This window comes from Tursiops truncatus, chromosome 11 (genome assembly GCF_011762595.2).
Source record: "Tursiops truncatus isolate mTurTru1 chromosome 11, mTurTru1.mat.Y, whole genome shotgun sequence".
Taxonomy (NCBI): domain Eukaryota; kingdom Metazoa; phylum Chordata; class Mammalia; order Artiodactyla; family Delphinidae; genus Tursiops; species Tursiops truncatus.
Genome location: NC_047044.1, coordinates 91,198,942 through 91,220,636, shown reverse-complemented (window position 1 = coordinate 91,220,636; position 21,695 = coordinate 91,198,942). Strand labels below are relative to the sequence as shown.

Sequence of the window (21,695 nt, the reverse complement as noted above, 5' to 3'; positions counted from 1 at the left end):
TTTAGCCCAGCTCCTATGGTAGAGGCCTAGACACAAAATTACCACATGCACACAGGTAATGATAAACGTCAAGGTTCGTATCCCTGAGCAATGATGCTAGCTTTGCCCTCCTTTAGTGCAGGGGAATTAAGTCAGTTTTTCAGTGAGTGCAAGGCGATGGATGGTGCATTCCAGGAAAAATGGGTGGAAAAGATGGAAACACATCCACAGACCCAGGAAACACTTAACTTTTATTGCTACCTCATATACTGCATATTTTCTGCAAAAATTATGAGTTAAATATAATTTAATGGAGACAAAGTACTTAAAATATAATTGCGACAATTAAAAAAAGAATCCTATCACGAATACAGAAGGAAAAAGAGCCAGTAAACAAAACAAAAATAGGCGAAATAAGAACAAAATCTCCTCAACTTCGAGATGGTACATTCATTCCTCTTCTTTCCCAGGTCGAAGCTCCCTGGGGTAACTGTTGAGATTGGGCCCCAGAGTAAAAGGTAATTATCGCACTGAGGGCACACAACTGATTCACAGAAGCAAGTCTATGTTCCAGACAGGGCAGCCGAGGCTGAAGAGGTTGCATCTAAGTCTTCTTCCGTTCCTCTGAGGTGTCAGGGAAATGGAAGCTTCAGGACACCTGCCCAAGTGCAGCTGGGCTTAGTTTGCCCGAGCCCTTAGACTTCACTGAGGTTTAAAAATGGGTGCTCTCCTTGTCTGTCGTGTTCAGCTGCAAGTATTCCAGGGTGCCCTTCTTGTAGCTGGCTACCCGGGTTGGTTTTCTGTTCCTTATCCCTGAGGCCTGTCTTTTCTGTAAAGAGCTGGCGATCATGTCTACAAACTCGGCTTGCAATCGCTGTTGGCTTTCCCTGGAGAGAGAGTGCGGAGGGAAAACGGATCTTCTCAGCAATTCATACAGACTATCCCTCAGCTCCAGAACCGCCAGTTCCATTCACGGAATACTTGTTGAACACCTATTCTGGGCTGAACACAGGAAGTCCAGAGCACACAAAATGATCCTTGCCTTCTCTTGATGAGCTTAAAGATCTGTCATCCCTGCTCTGTGTAGTTGTAGGAAAAGCAGAATATATTTCGAGCAGGAAATTATTGATATATTTCAATTTCAAAGTGAAACAACATGCTGCGGAATTCGGAGGCACGGTTAGGTTTACACATACCTCTGCAGGGAGGGGAAAGGAAGCCAGGCGGGTGCTAGGCCCCTGCCACCACGAAACTCTGAAAACACATTGGTCCCACACCTTCCTAGGGGTGTGGCTTGTCTGGGGAGGGCTCACAACAGGTGGAGGGTTTCAAGAGTTTAGAAGGGACCTGGGGTGCTCTTAATAAGGGGCCAGGTCCCCTGTGACCCAGGGACGATCTGGGTTGACTTGGCATCTCTACGGTCTTCCCCATGTGTCTGGGTCCTGCGTCTAGGAGTGTGCAAAACAGGGTTTCTCCACCACAGCAAAAGCCATTCCAACGGCCACAGTGACTGATCGCAGTGGCCAAGGTGCAACTGGAAGACCATTTGAGTCATCTTTAGGGGAACCTGAAACCGGTTACTTGGACCTGAAACCTGTCTTCCTCATCTCACGGGGAACACATGCTCCACGTGAAGACCCAGACCCGCAGTCCTGGAGCTGGGGGCGTTCCTGTTTCATCGGGTGACGGCAGAGCACTGCAGGCACGGGAGGCAATGCAGTACAGTGTGCTCCACTGCTCTACTTTTGTTACGACCAGAGGGGCAGGGAGGGAGCCCTGAACTGTCCTCTGGTCTCCTGAGCAGACCTGAAACCCTCCAGCAGTCAGAGAAGGGAGGTTTCCAAGCTTTTTCATGTGTGTAGTCTCTCACCTTGTATTCATTGCATCACTGCCACTGGCAAAGCACTCGACCACAGTTAAACCGGCTGCACGTAGCACAACTTACAAAGCCAAGACCTCCCCTCCCCCACCCCTCCCCATCACAGCCCCAGGCAGCTTACGCGGTCGGAGGGGTTGGCAGGTTGTACTCCTGGTCCTTCCCCCCGGTCAGCCAGTAGGTGGTCTCAGTTCCTCTTCCCTAGAGAGAAGAGAAAGGTGTGTACCATGGAGACCAAGAGAGTCGACTCTAGCCCACCGTTCTGACAAGTATCTGTTTCCAAAAGACATTTCACCTCTGAGTTTCTCATCAGCGCCTATATTTTAGGACAGCACCTGTTCCTGATATGATTTGCATTATCTGTACACCGATCTTTATGTCTAAGTGCCTGTTAAAAAATAAGTCTCTCATCCACCAGACGTGTTTTTTCAAAGTAGAATTTTCTTTTTTCCCAAAAGATATTTCAAAATATCACCACAGCAACAGCACAAGAGCTCTAAATGAAGAAGGAAGAACATTCCTCTGCAATCCTGCTACACCAACGAATCCAACTGGTTTCTGTTGTCTACGTTTTATTCCGGCCCTTTTTGTCCCAAAACTTTGCCATGAAACTTGTGCCACAGTTTCCCCACATTAAGTGTGTAAATTATAAACGCATGTGCATCGTAATAAACATTCACTAAGTACCACTGGCTGGGCCCATCTGGAGGCTATAAAATAAAGGGAAACACAGGCAATTCTGGTTTTGCTAGAGCTTGTATTTGAAAAGGAGACTGGATGTTTATATTTTTAAAAATCACTCATTCAAAACAATTGTGGCTCTGTTTGGACTGTAATAATCCTTAGACCACTTCTGTTTTTGGGGGAACACCCTGCAGAAAATGTATTTACGGAGAATTAAAAAAGCAAGTGTGATGTTTGGACACAACTACCTGAAAGGAGGCTCTCCCAGTTGTCACAGAGTAGAGGCCAGCGGCCCTGTGACTAGTAGAGGCAGGTGGTCTTGGCCGATCATTGGCTTCAGACCGACCGTGAGTGCGGTTGCCTTCAACTAGCAGCCGGTGGGCCACCTGGAGACGCGCGGAGGCTCTCGAGGGCTGCTGTTCTAAACGTGCGGGGCAGCGTGGCGCATCTAAACGGGGATTCTTCCGTCTCCCTGCGCATCACAGTCACATAGAGTGCGTGTTTCAAGCACAGATTTCTGATCTACACCCAAGGAGGGTCTGACTCCGCAGGCCTGTGGGGGGAGTCCAGGCATCCGCATTGTAACAAGTGCCCGGACGATGCTGAGGCAGAACGTGGAGCCACACCTTGAGGTTCACTGGTCCAGAAGCTCAGAAAAGTACAGCAAGAAAGGTGGCCTTAGGGAGTAGCAGCGTCTTGCAGTAAAAGCGAGGACATAAGTGGGGAGAGGGGGGCTTTGACTAAAGTAGTCCTGCAATAGACTTAGCTCTTGGGAGTGGAGGGGGAACTGGGGACAAACCCGGATACAGGTGAAAGAAATGGTGGCAGCATTTTATAACTTAGTGGCCACAGTTCAAAACATCAGGAGGGGTCTCTGGAGTAAAGGGATGTTCTGAGTTTACAGTCTTCGGTGGTAGCTTCTCCTACAGGGGAGGGTGGGTGATCATTGCGGGGAGAGCAGGAAAGCGCCCTTCGTTCTCATGCTCATCAATATACTGATCATTGGATGTCCAGTCTCAAAGGAGGCCTCCCCCAGGTGCTGGTGAGAGCTTTCCTCTGGGTGCTGTCTCCGCGGACTCCTTACCTTTAAGTACGTCTCTCCTCTCACTTCATACAGGAACTGGCACTCCGTTCTCTTCAGGATGGATATCGTGGAGCCGCTCACGTGAATCCTCAAGGCTGGAAATGCGAAACAGATCAATGAAAATCTCACCCGTTTTGAGAGCTATTATGTGGCACCATCGGTTTCCCCTTGAGCCAGAATATTTATTACAGGGGCTCTTGGCAGCTTAGATACTGCAGTAAAAATACTAAAAAATATCATCAGTGAGATAAGAACTATTATCGCACATGGGAAGAGAGAGGGTCCTGAGGGAGGGGGCTCCTTAGGTTGTGCCCCGTAAATTCTCATCCCAGCTCAGAGTGGGAGCCCCTGGGCCTGGCTTTGGATTTAGCCTGTGGTGCTGAGCTTAAAAGGTGGAATTTGCTCTGGTGTCTCCATATAGACATTCCAATAAGTAGCTAAAGTGTTGGCGGCAAGGTGAAGATTCTGGAGAGAGTTATAGAGTCTTGACTTTCTCGTATTTTACTCTTCCGGGGTAACGGTTATCCTTCTAACAAACAAGTGGTGAGGGCAATCTCGTTCACTGATTGATTACTATATAACACCTTCCCACTCTGGGTGCCACAGACAGTAACAACAGTAAGAATAATGAAAACCCCGTATTGCCTGCCTACCATGTACCAGAGGGCTGCTCAATGCTTAAAACACATCACTTCAACTCCTTCCAGAAACACTTCCAGCAAGGTTGGAATCCCATCCTCAATTTGTATCTTCAACTTTCCGATGCCTAGAAAGATGAGGTAACTTCCTCCCAAGCTTACACAGACAGTGACTTGTATAGTTATGATTTTAACCCGTCTGTTTGGCCCCAACCTTATTATTTCCTTTACACCGTGATTTTCTAGTTCAAACCAGTATCAGGTTGTCAGTAGACTGCCAAAATACCATACTACCACCAGTGTTTTGTAAGCCCGCACACACATTACCAATGCTTTCTTTCTCTCTTGTATATATTTCTAATATTATCATAGTCATAGGTATTTATTGAGCATTTACTAGATGTAACACACACTGCCTCTACCTTGCCAGAAAAACGCAATATAAGTTTTTGCATATAAAAAATACTTATCATTTTCTTTATTAAAACCAATTCCAAGGAAAACCAAATAAAAGAGGAATAGGAAAGTGAACCAGGGTATATACTCTGTATCTAACTCACTGAATTTCTATTCAGTTTAAGAGAAATCCTGCGTGCAGGAACAAAGACCTGACGTAGCCAAAAATAAAAAAATAAAAAAAAGTAAACCTAAAAAAAAATTTAGCCCTGGAATGCATACCATGTCTTTCGTTTTTCCTTATTAAAGGCTCAGTCCAGCACTTTGTAAGGCTATGTACATCAGGCAAAGTTCAGTGTGCATAGGAGCTTGACATCAGCTGCCTCAATTTATAGCTGTGGTAGTTTGTTCACAGGGGTGTCAAATTTGAAGTCTGTAGGAAACAGATCTGGGGCCCGAGGACAGATTAGTCTGTAGGACTGTCTGACTGTAACATCAGCAACACCAGTAATATCTCCAATTTCTTTTTGGGTCCTTTTCTCAGCTGATGCCTGTGAGGCCATGTAAATGGCGGCTGCTGCCACAGATATCAGGCTCCTTCCAGGAACCAAGTCCAACGCCACAGCTTTACGGGCTATATGTGTAACTACCATCGTACTTTAAATGTCCTAGGAACTCCTTCCTGTCTGCAGGCGATATAGAGACAAGCAGAAGCCATGGCATCATTAGCCCTTCCCTTCAGGCTCTTCTGTTCATACCCTTGGCCTGAATAGATTCCTGTTAAACGGAATTTCTGTTTAACTTACATGGATCTATGCTAAATTTCATGGCTATTCCAGGTAGAGCATGCCTGAATGCATTGCAAATGAACCCAAATTAATGATAACAGTCTAAAACTGAGTCAAAAAGGAAGAATAAAACAGTTATCAGTAGGGCTTCCCTGGTGGCACAGTGGTTGAGAGTCCACCTGCCGATGCAGGGGACGCGGGTTCGTGCCCCGGTCCGGGAAGATCCCACATGCCGCGGAGCGGCTGGGCCCGTGAGCCATGGAGCCTGTGCTCCGCAACAGGAGAGGCCACAGCAGTAAGAGGGCCGCGTACCGCAAAAAAAAAAAAAAAAAAAAAAGTTATCAGTAAACGGCAATTTGTAGCAAGGACTGGATTGACCCAGGCTCACGGCCAGTCAGTGTGAAGAGTCATTCTTCATCTCACTGGCACTTATTCTGCATTTTATCCTACAATTCCCCTCTGCTGGAAGACAGAATCTCTGTCCTCTAAAAAAAGCAGTCTCCCTTCTTACGGAGGCCAGTGGATTCCATCCGCGAGGCTGTGTTGACTGTATCTCCGAACAGGCAATAACGGGGCATCTTGATGCCCACAACTCCGGCAGCACAGGGACCTGAGAGGGACAGAAAACAAGAGGTGGAGGCAACAGAAGTCACACAGTGGAGTGGGGGGGGGGGGCAGGCCTCTTCTCAGCGTCACGATGCGCGATACCTCATTTCATGGAGAAGCGGTTCAAGGTGGGAAATGCGACCTGTGACTTTTGCTTTAAGTCAATGTATTCACTGGGGGAGCACCATTATTCAAATCACGCTTTCAGAAAGTATTTTGCTCTAGGACAGAGAAGCTCATTGGCAACAAACAAGGCATCCAGAGATCCAGGCTGAAAGGTGTAAAGTGCTCCTTGAGATTATATATATATGTGTGTGTGTGTGTGTGTATATATATATATATATATGTATATATATGTATATATATGTGTATATATGTATGTATATGTATGTGTATATATGCATATATATGTATATATACACACACACATATATATAAAGATTTATTTATTTATTTATTTTATTTATTTTCGGCCACACTGGGTCTTAGTTGTGGCACACGGGATCTTTTGTCGCAGCGCGCGCACTTCTCTCTAGTTATGGCATGTGGGTTTTCTCTCTCTAGTTGTGGCGCATGGGCTCCAGAGCGCCTGGGCTCTGTAGTTTGCAGCACGCGGGCTCTCTAGTTGAGGTGCGTGAGCTCAGCAGGCTTAGCTGCTCCGCAGCATGTGGGATCTTAGTTCCCTGACCAGGGATCGAACCCGCGTCCCCTGCATTGTTAAGGTGGATTCTTTACCACTGGATCACCAGGGAAGTCCCCCTCTTTAATATATTAAATAGAAGCCTCTCAGGAAGGATGAAGACGATCCCACTGCTTGCTTCCTCTTCCAGCCACACAGCCCGGAGCTCTGAACTGCTGGAGGGCACAGTACACTCAAAGGCTCAGTGGCCCAAGTTTGTTTTATTTTATTTTTATTTAAGTCAGAGTAGCCTTTTTGGCATTGGTGGCCTGATGATGGAAGACCCAGAAGACAAGGACTTGGCATCTTCTTCCCTGAGCATTTCATGCACCATGTGAATACAGAATGGGGAGCCTGTCGCACAAGGATACTCCAAAAGGAAGAATAAAAGCCAAGGCAAGGCGATGCACGGTGGCATATCAGGTAGGAAAGAAGGGTTTGCTCATGCAAGCATTTGTGTGGAATGACGGAATGCAAGGAGTTAAAATTTTCGAAGTTAAAGATTAACTCAGAAACTGCAAAATCGGGTTTTGGATAGAGGTAACTATTGATTTTATGGTTGGCTGATTGGGTTTTGACCTCTATGAGTTTCTTGATAGATTCGTCCTACAAATATTCTGTGTTTATGAACACTGAAAAAATTGAACATTGAGTTGTTCATTGTTTATGAACACTGAAAAAATAAAAATACTGAACCCTCCCCTGTTAGGTTCAATGCAAAAAACAAAACCAACCACAGAGAAATAAAAAACAAGCAAAAACAGCAGCAGCTACTTGATTAGAAGCTCTCTGAGCTTCCCAGAATCTAAAATATGACACAAATGAACTTATCTACGAAACAGATACAGACTCACAGACATAGAGAACAACCTGTGGTTGCCAAGGGGGAGGGGGGATGAGGGGAGGGACAGACTGGGAGTTTGGGATTAGCAGATGCAAACTAGTATATGTATGTATAAATGAATCACTTTGCTGTACACCAGAAACTAATACATTGTAAATCAACTATACTTCAATAAAATAAATTAAAAAAAAAAAAAAAGATCTCTGAGCTTCCCAAGGCTGTGCCTTGACTAGTCACTTCAAAAATGGAATGATAAAACTGGGAAGGGCCTGGAGGTGGAAAATGCCTGCAGATGTTATGTTTTGTCTTCAACTATCAATATTTAACTGCAACCTTTTAATTTCTTAGGGATAAACCCGTCTCGGTATATGTGTCTACTATTTACTCTCATTCCAGCCCAATGTGACAGTGCCTGAGCCCTGGCAGTCACTCAGGCATTGAGTAGGTCACAGAGGAAAAGAGAGGGGACCAGGACCCAGAGCTCCATTCTCTCTCCCTGGTTCCATCAGTTCTGCTGCTGTCCCTTCCTCCAGGCCCGACAATTTGTGATGGGTCAGGGAGATGCCGAACAGTTCCCTTATGTGTATATGTAAACATCTACGACAATTTGGTTGTGACATGACTGGGGAAGGCCACAGCTATGTTCCTGGCTGTCAAAGATGTGGCAGCAGTTTTTAACTTCTAGATACTGTCACTCTGAGACTCTCACTGATTCATTACTCAACCAAATATTTACTGTCTGACTCTGTGCTAGGCACGGTGGATACAGGATGACTTTTGCAAATGCAGTTGTCTGGCCCTCACCACAAAGCCTGGAGTGACCTCTTGGGTTTTCTCTACCCTGTGTCTTCTGTGAGGCTTGGAGGGCAGAAAAAGGGGCAATGACAAGAAATTATAGGGAGATGTGATTTACTTTAACACAAGGAAAGACTGTCTAACAATTACAACTATTTGATAAAGGAGTGAGCTGACTTTGGAAATACTGAGTTTTCAGGGAGTCCTGGGATTATTTGTTCTAAACGTGGTTATATTATTATTTATCTTGGAAAGTATAATTTATGCCCTGTAAAAGATTAATCTAGATGACTTCTGAGTTCCTCTACCACTATATTTTTCTGTAATACCATAAGTCCCTACATAGGAACGAGCTCTGTTCCGAGAGCGTGTTAAGTCTAATTTGTTTGTAAGTCCAACAAAGTTAGCCTAGGTAACCAACTAACACAATTGGCTATATAGTACTGTACTGTAATAGGTTTATAATACTTTTCACACAAATAATACATAAAAAACAAACACAAAAAATAAAGAACACATTTTTAATCTTACAGTACAGTACCTTGAAAAGCACAGTAGTAGCAGCGACGTCATCGCTGCTTTTACGCTCACTTCTGGACATCCTGGGCTCGAAATAAAGATACTGTACTACTGTACTCTAAACAGTACTATACAGTAAAGTACACAAAAGCACAACCACTTGTAGAGGATGCACGCATGTGACAACATACGCCAGACATGTGAACTAACTTACATGACTGGACACGCGAACGCATGTTTGCATCTTTAAAAGTTCGCAACTTGAAGGTTCGTATGTAGGGGACTTGCTGTATTCGTAACTCATCTTCTCAAATCTCTACATTCAAGGTTGGATAAGGTTCATGGTCTTTAAAGTGATCCATGTACTTTCTGTACCACTGAGGGGTTGGGGGAACATAAACGCCCTTTTATTGTAGGGATCTGAACAGATATGTTTTCCCCCTGTAGATAACATAATCCATTTAAGATACTGTAATATTTCAGTGGGAAAAAAATACACAGAAGTTGGGGGTGGGGGAGAGGGAGGGAATGGGGAAGAGATAAATGACATAGTAAATAGGGCAGCTTGAATAGGAAGTCCGGAGCTTGGTATTTTAGTTCGTGGTTGGTGGGTGTTTATCGTTCCATGAGTGCTGTCACGGCTGTCGTTTCCTAGAACTCTCCAGAGACTAATTATAGGTCTAATTATGTCAGGATGTGTAACGGGACTTCGTATTTGGCAGGAGGATTCAAGAGTAAACCTCATGTGAAAATTGATCACGTCTGAAGATCCTTTAACCTTTCTGATTTAGTCGGTGCACACAGGTACATACGGTTCTCGATTGCTACAATGCTCAACTACATACCAGAGTGAATTCCAATGCGGATCCATATTGGGAGGCCGGGAAGATGCTCTAGCTCAAAGGTCCCCATGAAGCTGAGGATGTCCAAAGCCATCTTGGCGATGTCAATTGCATGTCGGTTGCCATTTCTCTTAGGCAAACCACTAGCCACCATGTAGGCATCACCAATGGTTTCCACCTGTGGAAGTAGTTTCTCATTAGTGAATCTGCCCCTTCTAATGGCACAAGAAATCAAACAGAAGCAGTTAGTCACATAAAAAATTGGCTTCCCTGGTGGCGCAGTGGTTAGGAGTCCACCTGCCAATGCAGGGGACTCGGGTTCGTGCCCCGGTCCGGGAAGATCCCACATGCCACGGAGCGGCTGGGCCCGTGAGCCGTGGCCGCTGAGCCTGCGCCTCTGGAGCCTGTGCTCCGCAACGGGAGAGGCCACAACAGTGAGGGGCCCGTGTAGCGCAAAAAAAAAAAAAAAATTTTCGAGAACTCAGTATGAGCATGGCCCTGTACGCTTTTTCTGGGACTAGTTCAAGACCAGTTCTATGCTAATTTCTTCAGGGTTTTTATAGCCTAGTGAAATAGTTGATAAAACAACTATAAAGGATTTTTAAAAAAATATATTTTAAATTAATTTTTGGCTGTGTTGGGTCTTCGTGGCTGCGCACGGGCTTTCTCTAGTTGTGGCAAGCAGGGGCTACTCTTCGTTGCGGTGCACAAGACTCTCATTGCGGTGGCTTCTCTTGTTGCGGAGCACGGGCTCTAGGCGCACGGGCTGCAGTAGTTGTGGTGCACGGGCTTAGTTGCTCCGCAGCATGTGGGATCTTCCTGGACCAGGGCTTGAACACATGTCGCCTGCATTGGCAGGCGGATTCTTAACCACTGCACCACCAGGGAAGTCCCCGCTATAAAGGATTTTAACCATATGAAAGTACTTTATAATAATATGAATCATCCAGATGTGATGACAATTCTATCAATGTTGAAATAATCTGAATGGTTTTATATAATTTTAGGAACACCTCTAAATACCAGAAAAGTCATCTTTGGCTCTTATCATTTTTTATAAACTATTTGACAAAAAATAATTATAAAACTCAAAATGGATTAAAGACCTAAATGTAAAGTCAGACACTATAAAACTCTTAGGGAAAACACAGGCAGAACACTCTATGACATAAATCACAGCAAGATCCTTTCTGACCCACCTCCTAGAGAAATGGAAATAAAAACAAAAATAAACAAATGGGACCTAATGAAACCTAAAGGCTTTTGCACAGCAAAGGAAACCATAAACAAGATGAAAAGACAACCCTCAGAATGGGAGAAAATATTTGCAAATGAAGCAACTGACAAAGGATTAATCTCCAAAATATACAAGCAGCTCAGTATCAAAAAAACAAACAGCCCAATACAAAAATGGGCAGAAGACCTAAATAGACATTTCTCCAGAGAAGATATACAGGTTGCCAACAAACACATGAAAGGATGCTCAACATCACTAATCATTAGAGAAATGCAAGTCAAAACTACAATGAGATATCATCTCACACCAGTCAGAATGGCCATCATCAAAAAATCTAGAAACAATAAATGCTGGAGAGGGTGTGGAGAAAAGGGAACCCTCTTACACTGTTGGTGGGAATGTAAATTGATACAGCCACTGTGGAGAACAGTATGGAGGTTCCTTAAAAAACTAAAAATAGAACTACCATACGACCCAGCAATCCCACTACTGGGCACATACCCTGAGAAAACCATAATTCAAAATGAGTCATGTACCACAATGTTCATTGCAGCACTATTTACAATAGCCAGGACATGGAAGTAACCTAAGTGTCCATCAGCAGATGAATGGATAAAGATGTGGCACATATATACGATGGAATATTACTCAGCCATAAAAAGAAATGAAATTGAGTTGTTTGTAGTGAGGTGGATGGACCTAGAGTCTGTCATACAGAGTGAAGTAAGTCAGAAAGAGAAAAACAAATACCGTATGCTAACACATATATATGGAATCTAAAAAAAAAAAAAAAAAAAAAAGGTTCTGATGAACCTAGGGGCAAGACAGGAATAAAGACACAGATGTAGAGAATGGACCTGAGGGCACCGGGAGGGGTAAGGGTAAGCTGGGACGAAGTGAGAGAGTGGTATGGACATATATACACTACCAAATGTAAAACAGATAGCTAGTGGGAAGCAGCCGCATAGCACGGGGAGATCAGCTCGGTGCTTTGTGACCACCTAGAGGGGTGGGATAGGGAGGGTGGGAGGGAGACGCAAGAGGGAGGGGATATGGGGATATATGTATATGTATAGCTGACTCACTTTGTTATATAGCAGAAACTAACACAACATTGTAAAGCAATTATACTCCAATAAAGATGTTAAAAAAATAAATAATAATAATTATAGGTTTCTCTAATATATAATACACTTTCTTGTACTATGATGATTCCAATCACTTTTCTTGTAATAGGCAGTAGACCTATTTATTCTTTGATAAGTGTTCTCCCTTTTAATATTATTTTCATAATCATATACATTGTTCACGTGTGTTGGTTAGTTAACTTCATTTTGCTGAGTATCTCTAAAATGCATAATCGGGCTTCCCGGGTGGCGCAGTGGTTGAGAGTCCGCCTGCCAATGCAGGGGACACGGGTTCGTGCCCCGGTCCGGTAAGATCCCACATGCCGCGGAGCGGCTGGGCCCGTGAGCCATCGCCACTGAGCCTGCGCGTCCGGAGCCTGTGCTCCGCAACGGGAGAGGCCACAGCAGTGAGAGGCCCACGTACCACAAAAAAGGAAAAAAAAAAAAAAATGCATAATCATTTTCTATTCAACGGGAACTCTTGTTAGCATGGCTTTCTGATCTACATAGGGTGAGGACTGGGCTAATATAAATCCTAAAAGGAAGTCCTTCCTGTGGGTAAAACCATCATAACAGACTGTTACATGAATGACCCCTAAACTTAAGCATACAGAGTTTTAGTCATATTGTTTATCTCAGTAATCTTCAAAATAATCCATTGAGTTAGGTATTATTGTGCCATTTTACTGATAGGTAGATTGAGACTTGCTGAAATTAAATACTATATTTTATGAGGTCATGCAATGAGGTGGGGCAACCTGGGATTTGAATAAAGAGCTCTAATTCTGAAGTTACTTGTTCCACATGCTCTGCTGCTTTTCCAACATGAAAATGTGGGAATGCAATTCTCCTTTACTCTTCCGATTCAGACATTATCAGCCCGGAACTGGCCGGCACCCTGGTCAGGCAACAGATCCAGCTCTGTTCTTTACTCTTCTTCGAACGATGCTTGCTACTTCAGCAACAATGACAAAAGATTCCAATTCTCCTGAGAATAACTCTGGTACCTTCTCTCCTTCATTCATAATCAGCCTAAACACTGCCCATTTTGTGAAGATGACTGAAGAGTAAACCATTTTTCCTAAATTTAACACCCAAATTCATTCCTGCTAGACTGTATGTTGTGTCTTTCATATTGGTCCTTAAAGTCACAACGTCATTTCGACTTACGACCCTTCTTATTCTTCCACTTCCCTTCACTTTTAGCTCAGATTCAACCACTAATTCATTAAATCTTAAATTACAAAGGACAAGACCTGAGTAGAGCTGGCCTCTGTATCCACAGGTTCCGCACTGTGGATTCAACGAACCATGAATCAAAAACATTTAAACAAAATTCCAGAAAGTTCCAAAACGTAAAACTTGAATTTGCCACACTCCAGCAACTATTTATATAGCACCTACATTGTATTAGGTATTATGAGTAATCTAGAGATGATTTAAAGTACATGGGGATGTACATAGGTCATATGCAAATATGTCATTTTATACAAGGGACTTGAGCATCTGGGGATTTGGGGATCCATGGGGGTCCTGGAACCAATCCTGGGGCAGAGGGGCTAGTGGGTAGCGACGGAGGACTGTAATAACAGAAACAACCAATTCTGGCTCTGCTGACCTGGGGCTGAACCATCATTCAGCCTATTAGGTGAAGTGGTTACCTTGTACACGTCGTGGTGATCGAGAATGTGGTCGAAATTCTTATAGATGTCATTGAGCATGTCCACCACTTCCATGGGGGTGCTATACTTGCAGATGGTGGTGAACCCCACAATGTCACTGAAGTAGATTGTAACTTCCTCGTATAGTTCAGGCTCCACGATGCCTTTCTCCTTCAGAGACTTGACCACCAGCCTAGATGAGGAAGCGAAAAACAAGGCCTTCAACTTCAGCAAATTTCTTCTTCCCCTACAGAAATCTTTGAGGCTGTACTAATTGTCCACCAGGAATTCTAAAATTGGGGATTTCCAGTGAATTGTGTGGCTAGGAAGCAAAGACAGTTTGCATGAACCGAATGTATGAATATACTACACACACACGTAACACATGTGTTTGACCTCAGATGAATAGGAGGTTCAGTATTAATACTTGATTATAACACTAATATACATGTACACATAACTGTAATACCTACACAATCCTAATACTTGCTCACTTTTTACCTCTCTATTGATAGCTTCTTCTAGATAGCGCTCTACATCCAGAAGCCGAGAAGGAGAGTGTGTCATTGATGTAAGAGCTTGACTCACGATAGCTATCAGATCTGACTTTCTCATCAGTAAATAGTTTTACTTCCCTGGCATATTTAACACGGCCTTGTTTAATATCACTATGAAGAAATAATGTATTTAAAATGAATTCTGATATATTCTGAACCCGGATTTATTTGAAACATTTTGGAGCAGAACTGGGTCCTTTAAAAAGCAACATCAGTTACCACGTAAACAAGTTAAAATTCTGCTAAAACTGCACAAGTCGAATAGAAGCAACTTAGACTATCTCTGTTGAACAGACATAAAGGGCAGTATATTAGGCTCAGAATTAAGAGAGAAGAACCACAAGAAGAGATGCCACGCTTCCTTTATGTGCCAAGTTGCCTTTTCATTGAGTAAATGGGGTGGAGGGGTGCTGACATGAGGCTGCGTGTTCCCTGTCTGCCTTTGGGATCACTTGGTAAAGGACCAGAGTACGGACCACCTGCAAGCTGGGAGGTACGACAGAGGTCATAAAATCCCTTACTTTTCCAGATGAGAAAGCTGAGGCTTAAAAAGAAAGTATGGGGAGTTCCCTGGCGGCCCAGTGGTTAGGACTCCATGCTTTCACTGTCCAGAGCCTGGGTTCAATCCCTGGTCGGGGAACTGAGATCCCACAAGCTGCACGGTGCAGCCAGAAAAACCCAGCCAAATAAAAAGTATGACTTGCACAAGGTCCCAGAGCCACTGAGGGCAGAGCCAGTGCTGGAACTCAGTAACTTCCACCCTTCACATTCCTGCACAACCCAGGCCTCGGATCCTCGGGGTGATGGGGAAGATTTGGAGGTGTGCTGGATGCAGTAAAGGAAGAAGGTCTGGCACTTTCCTGGAAAACAGACAGCCAACCAACCACCAGCATTCCCAAAACTCATTTAGAAAACCTTCAGAGCATCAAGGGAGGTCCTTGCAGTGGGTACGACGATGAAATCTGGGAACTTGAAAACCGTCCCCGCCGTGTGGCTGGTCAGATTCGCAGGGGCACGTCTGGGGCGGCGGTTCTTTACGTGCCCCGTAGACGGGTGCAGATTATTTGGAGGCTACACAGACTAATGATAAGATTGGATACTTCGCCATCTTTGCCCTTCATTTTACTGCTTATAGCTGAAAAGTCATACGAGCTTAGAAAATAGTATGTTACCTGAGAGAGAAACTAATGTTGGTGGATAAATGAAGGAAGGGCTATGACTTAACCTGGTGAACTTTGATAACAGGTTTTTGCTGACACAGTATACAGAGTCTTAGAAGTGCTTCCCACAGGTAGGTAGTTTTTTCCATAGGTAGAAAAAACTTCTATTTTAACCTGTTTCAAACCTCCCAGGAGTACGTGAAATAAGTGTCTAGCTCCTACCTGCAACTTATTCACAATTTTGCTGTAATATTTATTTTGGATTCGTCTAGGTGTCATGCATGTATATTTTAGTTTTCTTTTGCAAATATAAAGAACTTGTATATAAATGATCAAAGTGACTTGCCCTGCAGTCACTGTGTATTGCAGCCCTTGCCCTACAGTCTTTGGTGATCCAACAGGAACATCTCCCGTCTAGTGGTCAACATGGCACACTGAACCAAGGGTAGGAAAAAAATCCACGGTGCTGAGCCAGCTGTTTCAAATCGTGAGTGTCATTACTGGTTAAAACCATCAGTGATAAAAAGCTGGGAAGGCAGCTAAATCATCAGGATGTTGTTTTTGTCACAACTCAGCATGAAAGGCCAGGCAAGGACTGATGCATTACATAAAGAACATTCGCAGAGCACTAACAGAAACTCCATCTCTAAAGTGAATAATAAGGGCTCCAGCCTATGCCCAGGGTACCAATGCCAGGCTGAGGGCACATGGGTTCTGCATTAGGCTTTCTTCAGGGCCAGATGGCTGAACAGGGCATGTGTGTAACTCCTACCTCCTCATTCAGGCTTGTAGAAGAGAAACTATTTCTTTATTTAGAAAACAACTCATACGAGCTCAAAATCATTCCTTTATTAATGTAGAGCTGATATGCTCAATGAGCATGGGTTCAAAATAAAATAATAATTAATGCAAGTAATATATAAAAGTCGTAACTACTATGCATAGTAATAACAACCATGGACGTTACAGACACTGTGCTAAGTACCTTATATTGTGCACATTATTTTAGAGGATTCTTTGAGCCAGCCTGTGACGGGAAACAGGCTTGCAGTGTTTAGGTAACTTGTCCAAGGCTGCAGATCACAAGTAGGTGGTGGAACCATGATTTGAAGTCAGGCCTAGCTGACCTCAGTTTCCATGATTTCACCCAATGCGACACTGCCTCGCTTATCCTTAATCTAAGAGGACAGTTTATCATTCATTGAGCAGAGAACATTACCTCTCACTTGTGACAGTTGTGGGCCCCTTGGTCCAACCTATTTCCCAGCTGTTCACATTTTAATTTCTTGCTTATCTTAACATTTCTTAGTTATTACCTGAGGACCAACACTTATAAAACGTTAAACTGGGATTTCAACCTTAATTTCTTTCTCTTCTGTCATGGTTGTAATATTGTTTCACAAAATAGAGGTCAGCCCGTAGACACCTGTGTGATGAGACACCTGGGGAGAGTGGGACCATACCTTCTCCACCAAATTACACTTCTTGTAATTTGGCCTCTACTTTGAGGCAGACAGAAGAAAGCAAAGAAACTAACACTTAGTGCCTGAAAATGCCTTAAAGCTCACAGATTCTGTAGGAAAACTTTAATTTCCATTTTTGGACTGGGGAGAGACAGTGACTGGCCTAAGGTCTCAGACTTAGCAGAAGTGGCCAAGAGGTGCTGGAACCCAGGTCACCTTAACTCTACCGTCCATGCTCCTTCCATGGTACCACACAGCCACTGGAAAACAGCCTCTTTCTTCTAGCTATTCAGACAGTGCAAACCAGGGCAAGGCTTAGCAAGGTACATGAATTTTTTAAAAATATATATTTTCTCATATTTTATTGTGCAATATAAACTTGACTAAAATGCACTAAGTAACAACATGTTATATTTAAATCAGCACTAAATTAAAATGTTTGGTGGGAAATAGCATAATTTATTTTAATACACTCCAACTCAGTCTGAAGGTGAGCAGTTTACTTCTGAAGGTTTAGAGATTCTACCTATAGCTTATTATTGAAACAGACAAATTTTTTGGTCTCTTTCTTCACCTTTGATTTTTAAAAATTCTTCTTCTTTAGTTCACAGTGCCATAGAAGTGTAAAATAAGACTGATAGAAACCACTCTAAAACATATGGCTTTATATACATAAAAAATTCAATAATGTTGTCACAACCCCTAATACAGTATGATTCTTATTTATTTACTAGCATCCAGAATAAATACATGTTCTGTACATATTAAATTGTTCAAGTGTATCTAGAGCAGTGCCTGTAAAAGTGGGGATACGTGCATTTTTAAACACAACAATCTGTTGAAGAATATGCGAAAGGGACCAATCCTATATAATACAGAGAAAAGCAATGCTAGACAAATACGCTTTGGCTTTTAGCCTTAAGGGCTGAGCATGTCTGCGGAGTCTGGAAGATCACGTCCGCGGGAGGACTTCCTTACCTTGGGAGCAACATGAAATTAAGCCTGTCAGCCCTGTCCCTCTCTGCCTTGTACAGCTGTGTCCTTTCTTCCACCAGATGTTCCAGGTTTCGGGAATACAGCTGCAGACGTCGGATCAAGGTATCCATGTAAGTTTCATTTTTTTGGTCATGGAAAAGGCTGTAGGTAGTGATAGATGAAGAGGTCTCCATATTATCAAGAAAACATGAACATCCATTAAAACAATGGGCAAATATCATAGACAGGTAATTAAACTAAGAAAGGATAAAAATGACCAACAAATGTAGCAAAAATTTTTAACCTGAGGAAGGATCAAAGAAATAACAATTTTTTTTTTTTTTTTAGAAATAACATTTTAAAAAAAGAAAAACAAATGTGAGCACAAAGGTAATCAATGTAGGTAAGACGGAAGAAAAATATACATTACAGCCTTTCTGGAGGGAAATCTGGTAAAATGTGTCATAAGCTTTAAGAATGCTCGTGCCGATCGGCCCATCAACCCTACTTCTAAGAATTATCCGAAGGAAACAATCATGCATGTGCTGAAAGTTAACTACAAAGAAAGCCACAGTATTCTTCACAAGCAAACATTTAAAAATAACCTTAATGTGTAACAAAAAGTGATTGAAATATGAAATGATGGAATATGAATGTATCATTAAACACAAATTAGAATCGTGATACACACAAAGACGCTACGTCTATATTATTAAGTGAAAACAGCCAGTTTATAAAACAGCAAAAATTATCATCCCATTTTTAATTTTTGAAAACTGGTGGCCATCTATTAAAAACTAGGTGATGTTTTTACTTTCTTGTTTGCTTATTCATATTTTCTAAAATTTTAAAAAGGAGCAACTTGCAATAAAGGGGAATATAAGAAAAGGACCAAGAAAAGTAAAGCTGAGCCTTATATAGTATCTCCTCAGACAGAGTCAGGGTCCTAGAGCAAAAGCCCTAACTCTGCCGTATTTTGTTAGATCAAGACAACTTAGATGAGATGGCAGCTTCTCGTGACCCTGTGACACGCCTAGGTGCAGAGCCCAGTCGGGAGGCACACTGAGTCCCACACAGCTGTTGTGAAGGGATGAATAGATCATACCATTTCATTATCACAACAACAATTACAAGTTGCCATTTCTGTACTCAAAAAGATGGACTACATCATAATCCCCTTGGTGTGGGGCGGGATGTTTGTTAAAAATTGAGTACTTTTCTATCACAGACCTATCACAGACCTATATGACTGGAAACTGCTAGGTTTGGGATTAAGAGAAATATTTAACAAGGTCCCTAGGAGATTCTTACCGGAAACCATTATGGAGTCTAGTTGGGTAGAAAGAGTGAGGGAGCAGGTGTAAGGGATGGATTATCTTATTTCATGATGAATTGATTCAATTAAAACAGTTTCCTCAACCTTGGCTGTGTATTTTAATCACTTGAGGAGCTTATTTAAACTCCTGATGCCAGCCTGCACCCAGATCAATTACACCAGACTCTCTAGGGTAGGATTCTGGCACCAGTAGTTTAAAAATCTCCCCAGGTGATTTCAGTGTGCGGCCAAGTTGAGAACCACCATATTAAAGGCTAAATGTCAGGGGCCTAGTTTTATCTTCACGAGCTTACATTTCATCTGTCACACATACAATCTCATCTGCTCTTAGTAACAGGTCTGGGAAGGAATGAAAATAATAAATCATTTATTATTTCCTGCTCCTTTTCCACATATGACGGTTTAGATCAAACAATCAATGGTCCCACTTTCATTGTCTTCACTCTACCCCACCCTCGGTCCTGGGCTTTATTAAATTAGCTTCACTAAGTATCTGTGTCTTTGACTTGATGAGAACTACAGAAAGAGCTGGAAGGAACTGCAGAAATCATCTTTTTTCATTCCAATTTTACCAGCAACAAAATTGATACCCAGTTCGGGTGTTTTGCCCAATGTCCCACAACTAGCTATTATTAGATCCTAGCCTAGAAACTAGATCTCCTAACTCTTACCTCAGAGCTATTTTTCTCACCCTGCACCCTAATCGAAAACATGGGAAATCTAAAGTTCAGTCTTACTGGATAACCGTATGTTACTTTTTTTGATCCTGAATTATAATCCGATTCATGGCTCAAGTGCTTAAGGCCGAAGTTGCTGATCTTAAGATTTTAAAACTGTAAGAAACTTTTTTTTTTTTTGCGGTACGCGGCCTCTCACTGTTGTGGCCTCTCCCGTTGCGGAGCACAGGCTCTGGACGCGCAGGCTCAGCGGCCATGGCTCACAGGCCTAGCTGCTCTGCGGCATGTGGGATCTTCCCGGACCGGGGCACGAACCTGTGTCCCCTGCATCGGCAGGCGGACTCTCAACCACTGCGCCACCAGGGAAGCCCTGTAAGAAACTTTTTGATCTTCAGAATTATCCAGGGTTTTGTGCAGATTTGTACTAGACTTCTAAATCCTAATTACCTGCAGAAGGGTCAGGGAACTATATTTTTAACAGATCAGTCAGAATTTATTTTCGAATCAGGCAAGTTTTGCCCTTGAGTACAGTACTTAACGTTTCAAGTGATTATTCCCCCAAGAAAACGGTCTGTTCATCTCCATACCATTTTAATTTTTTGGAGACAGGTATTGTAGTCTGTGATCTTTCATTAGAAAAGACATTCTCATACTTAGCTGCCACAGAATGTCAGCTATTATTAGAAAAATCTGAAATTAGAAGGGAAAAGTAAAAATTTCAGCCCTACCCAAATATCTTGGCCAGTGTATTCTCGATTTTCTTGAAGTCTGGCCTCTTTTCTGGATCTTCCTCCCAGCAGTTTTTGACAAGCAGATAGACCTGGAAGAGAGAAGAGGTGGAAGTGAAGTAAGTTGGAAGGAGAAAGACAAATACCATATGATATCACTTATAGGTAGAATCTAAAATACGGCTCAAATGAACCTATCTACAAAACAGAAACAGACTCATAGACATAGAAATCAGACTTGTGGTTGCCAAGGGGAAGGGGGAGGGAGTGGGATGGACTGGGAGTGTAGGGTTAGTAGATGCAAACAATTACATTTAGAATGGATAAACTACAAGGTCCTAGTGTACAGCACAGGGAACTTTATTCAGTATCCTGTGATAAACCATCAACCCTTCCCTTCGATCCTAAACTAAGGAAAACGGAGATACTGATTTAGACCAGGTGGGGTTGATGGGAGAGACAAAATGCTTCACGGACGGACATTTGCAGGCTTTGTGCAGGGGATGGCAATAAACAGCTGGGCTCTGTGAGTACGAGGCAAGTGACTCTAAATGAGTGAGGCTCTATGACATTAGTTTTCAACCATGCCTGACCGTGGAATCGCCTGGGGAGCGTTCACAAAACTTCTTATGATTTTGGGAAATTCTGAATTAACCGGTTTGGGAAGGGGCCTTGTTAGGGTTCTCAGATATAGCAAATAGAAATACAGGACACCCAGTTAAACTTGAATTTCAGATAAACAACGAATAGTTTCTTTAGCATAAGTTATGTCCCAGATGTTGCATGGCCGAAGGACACTAATCTATACATTTTTAAGTTCCCCAGGTGATGCAATGCCCAGCTGCGGTGAAGAGAAGCGAGGAAGGGGACGTACGGAGGGAGAGGGAGACGCGAGGAAGCCTGTGAAACCATCTTTCGTTTGATACCACTTGTTTGCAGCTTTTGTGGGATCAAAAAGCATGGTGAAAACCATTTGTTTTAAATAATGAAGTTTGTTCTTCACTCTGACCCCAAACAGGATCACAAATGGTACTAGATACAGTC

General features: G+C 43.0%; 1 protein-coding gene across 2 annotated transcripts in view; it reads right to left on the bottom strand.

Annotated features, from left to right (window-relative positions):
- Window positions 1-211: 211 nt before the first annotated feature.
- GUCY2C (guanylate cyclase 2C) overlaps window positions 212-21,695 on the bottom strand; it is a 78,262-nt gene continuing 56,778 nt past the window's right edge. For both annotated transcript variants that reach the window (XM_019937330.3, XM_073789024.1), the window contains 8 exons: window positions 20,652-20,743; window positions 17,914-18,072; window positions 13,756-13,948; window positions 9,734-9,908; window positions 5,957-6,055; window positions 3,624-3,718; window positions 1,980-2,056; window positions 212-866 (listed from right to left, as the gene is read on the bottom strand). In XM_019937330.3, coding sequence (XP_019792889.1) covers window positions 692-866; window positions 1,980-2,056; window positions 3,624-3,718; window positions 5,957-6,055; window positions 9,734-9,908; window positions 13,756-13,948; window positions 17,914-18,072; window positions 20,652-20,743 — 1,065 coding nt within the window. In that variant the 3' untranslated portion in view covers window positions 212-691. The remainder of the gene's footprint in view (window positions 867-1,979; window positions 2,057-3,623; window positions 3,719-5,956; window positions 6,056-9,733; window positions 9,909-13,755; window positions 13,949-17,913; window positions 18,073-20,651; window positions 20,744-21,695) is intronic.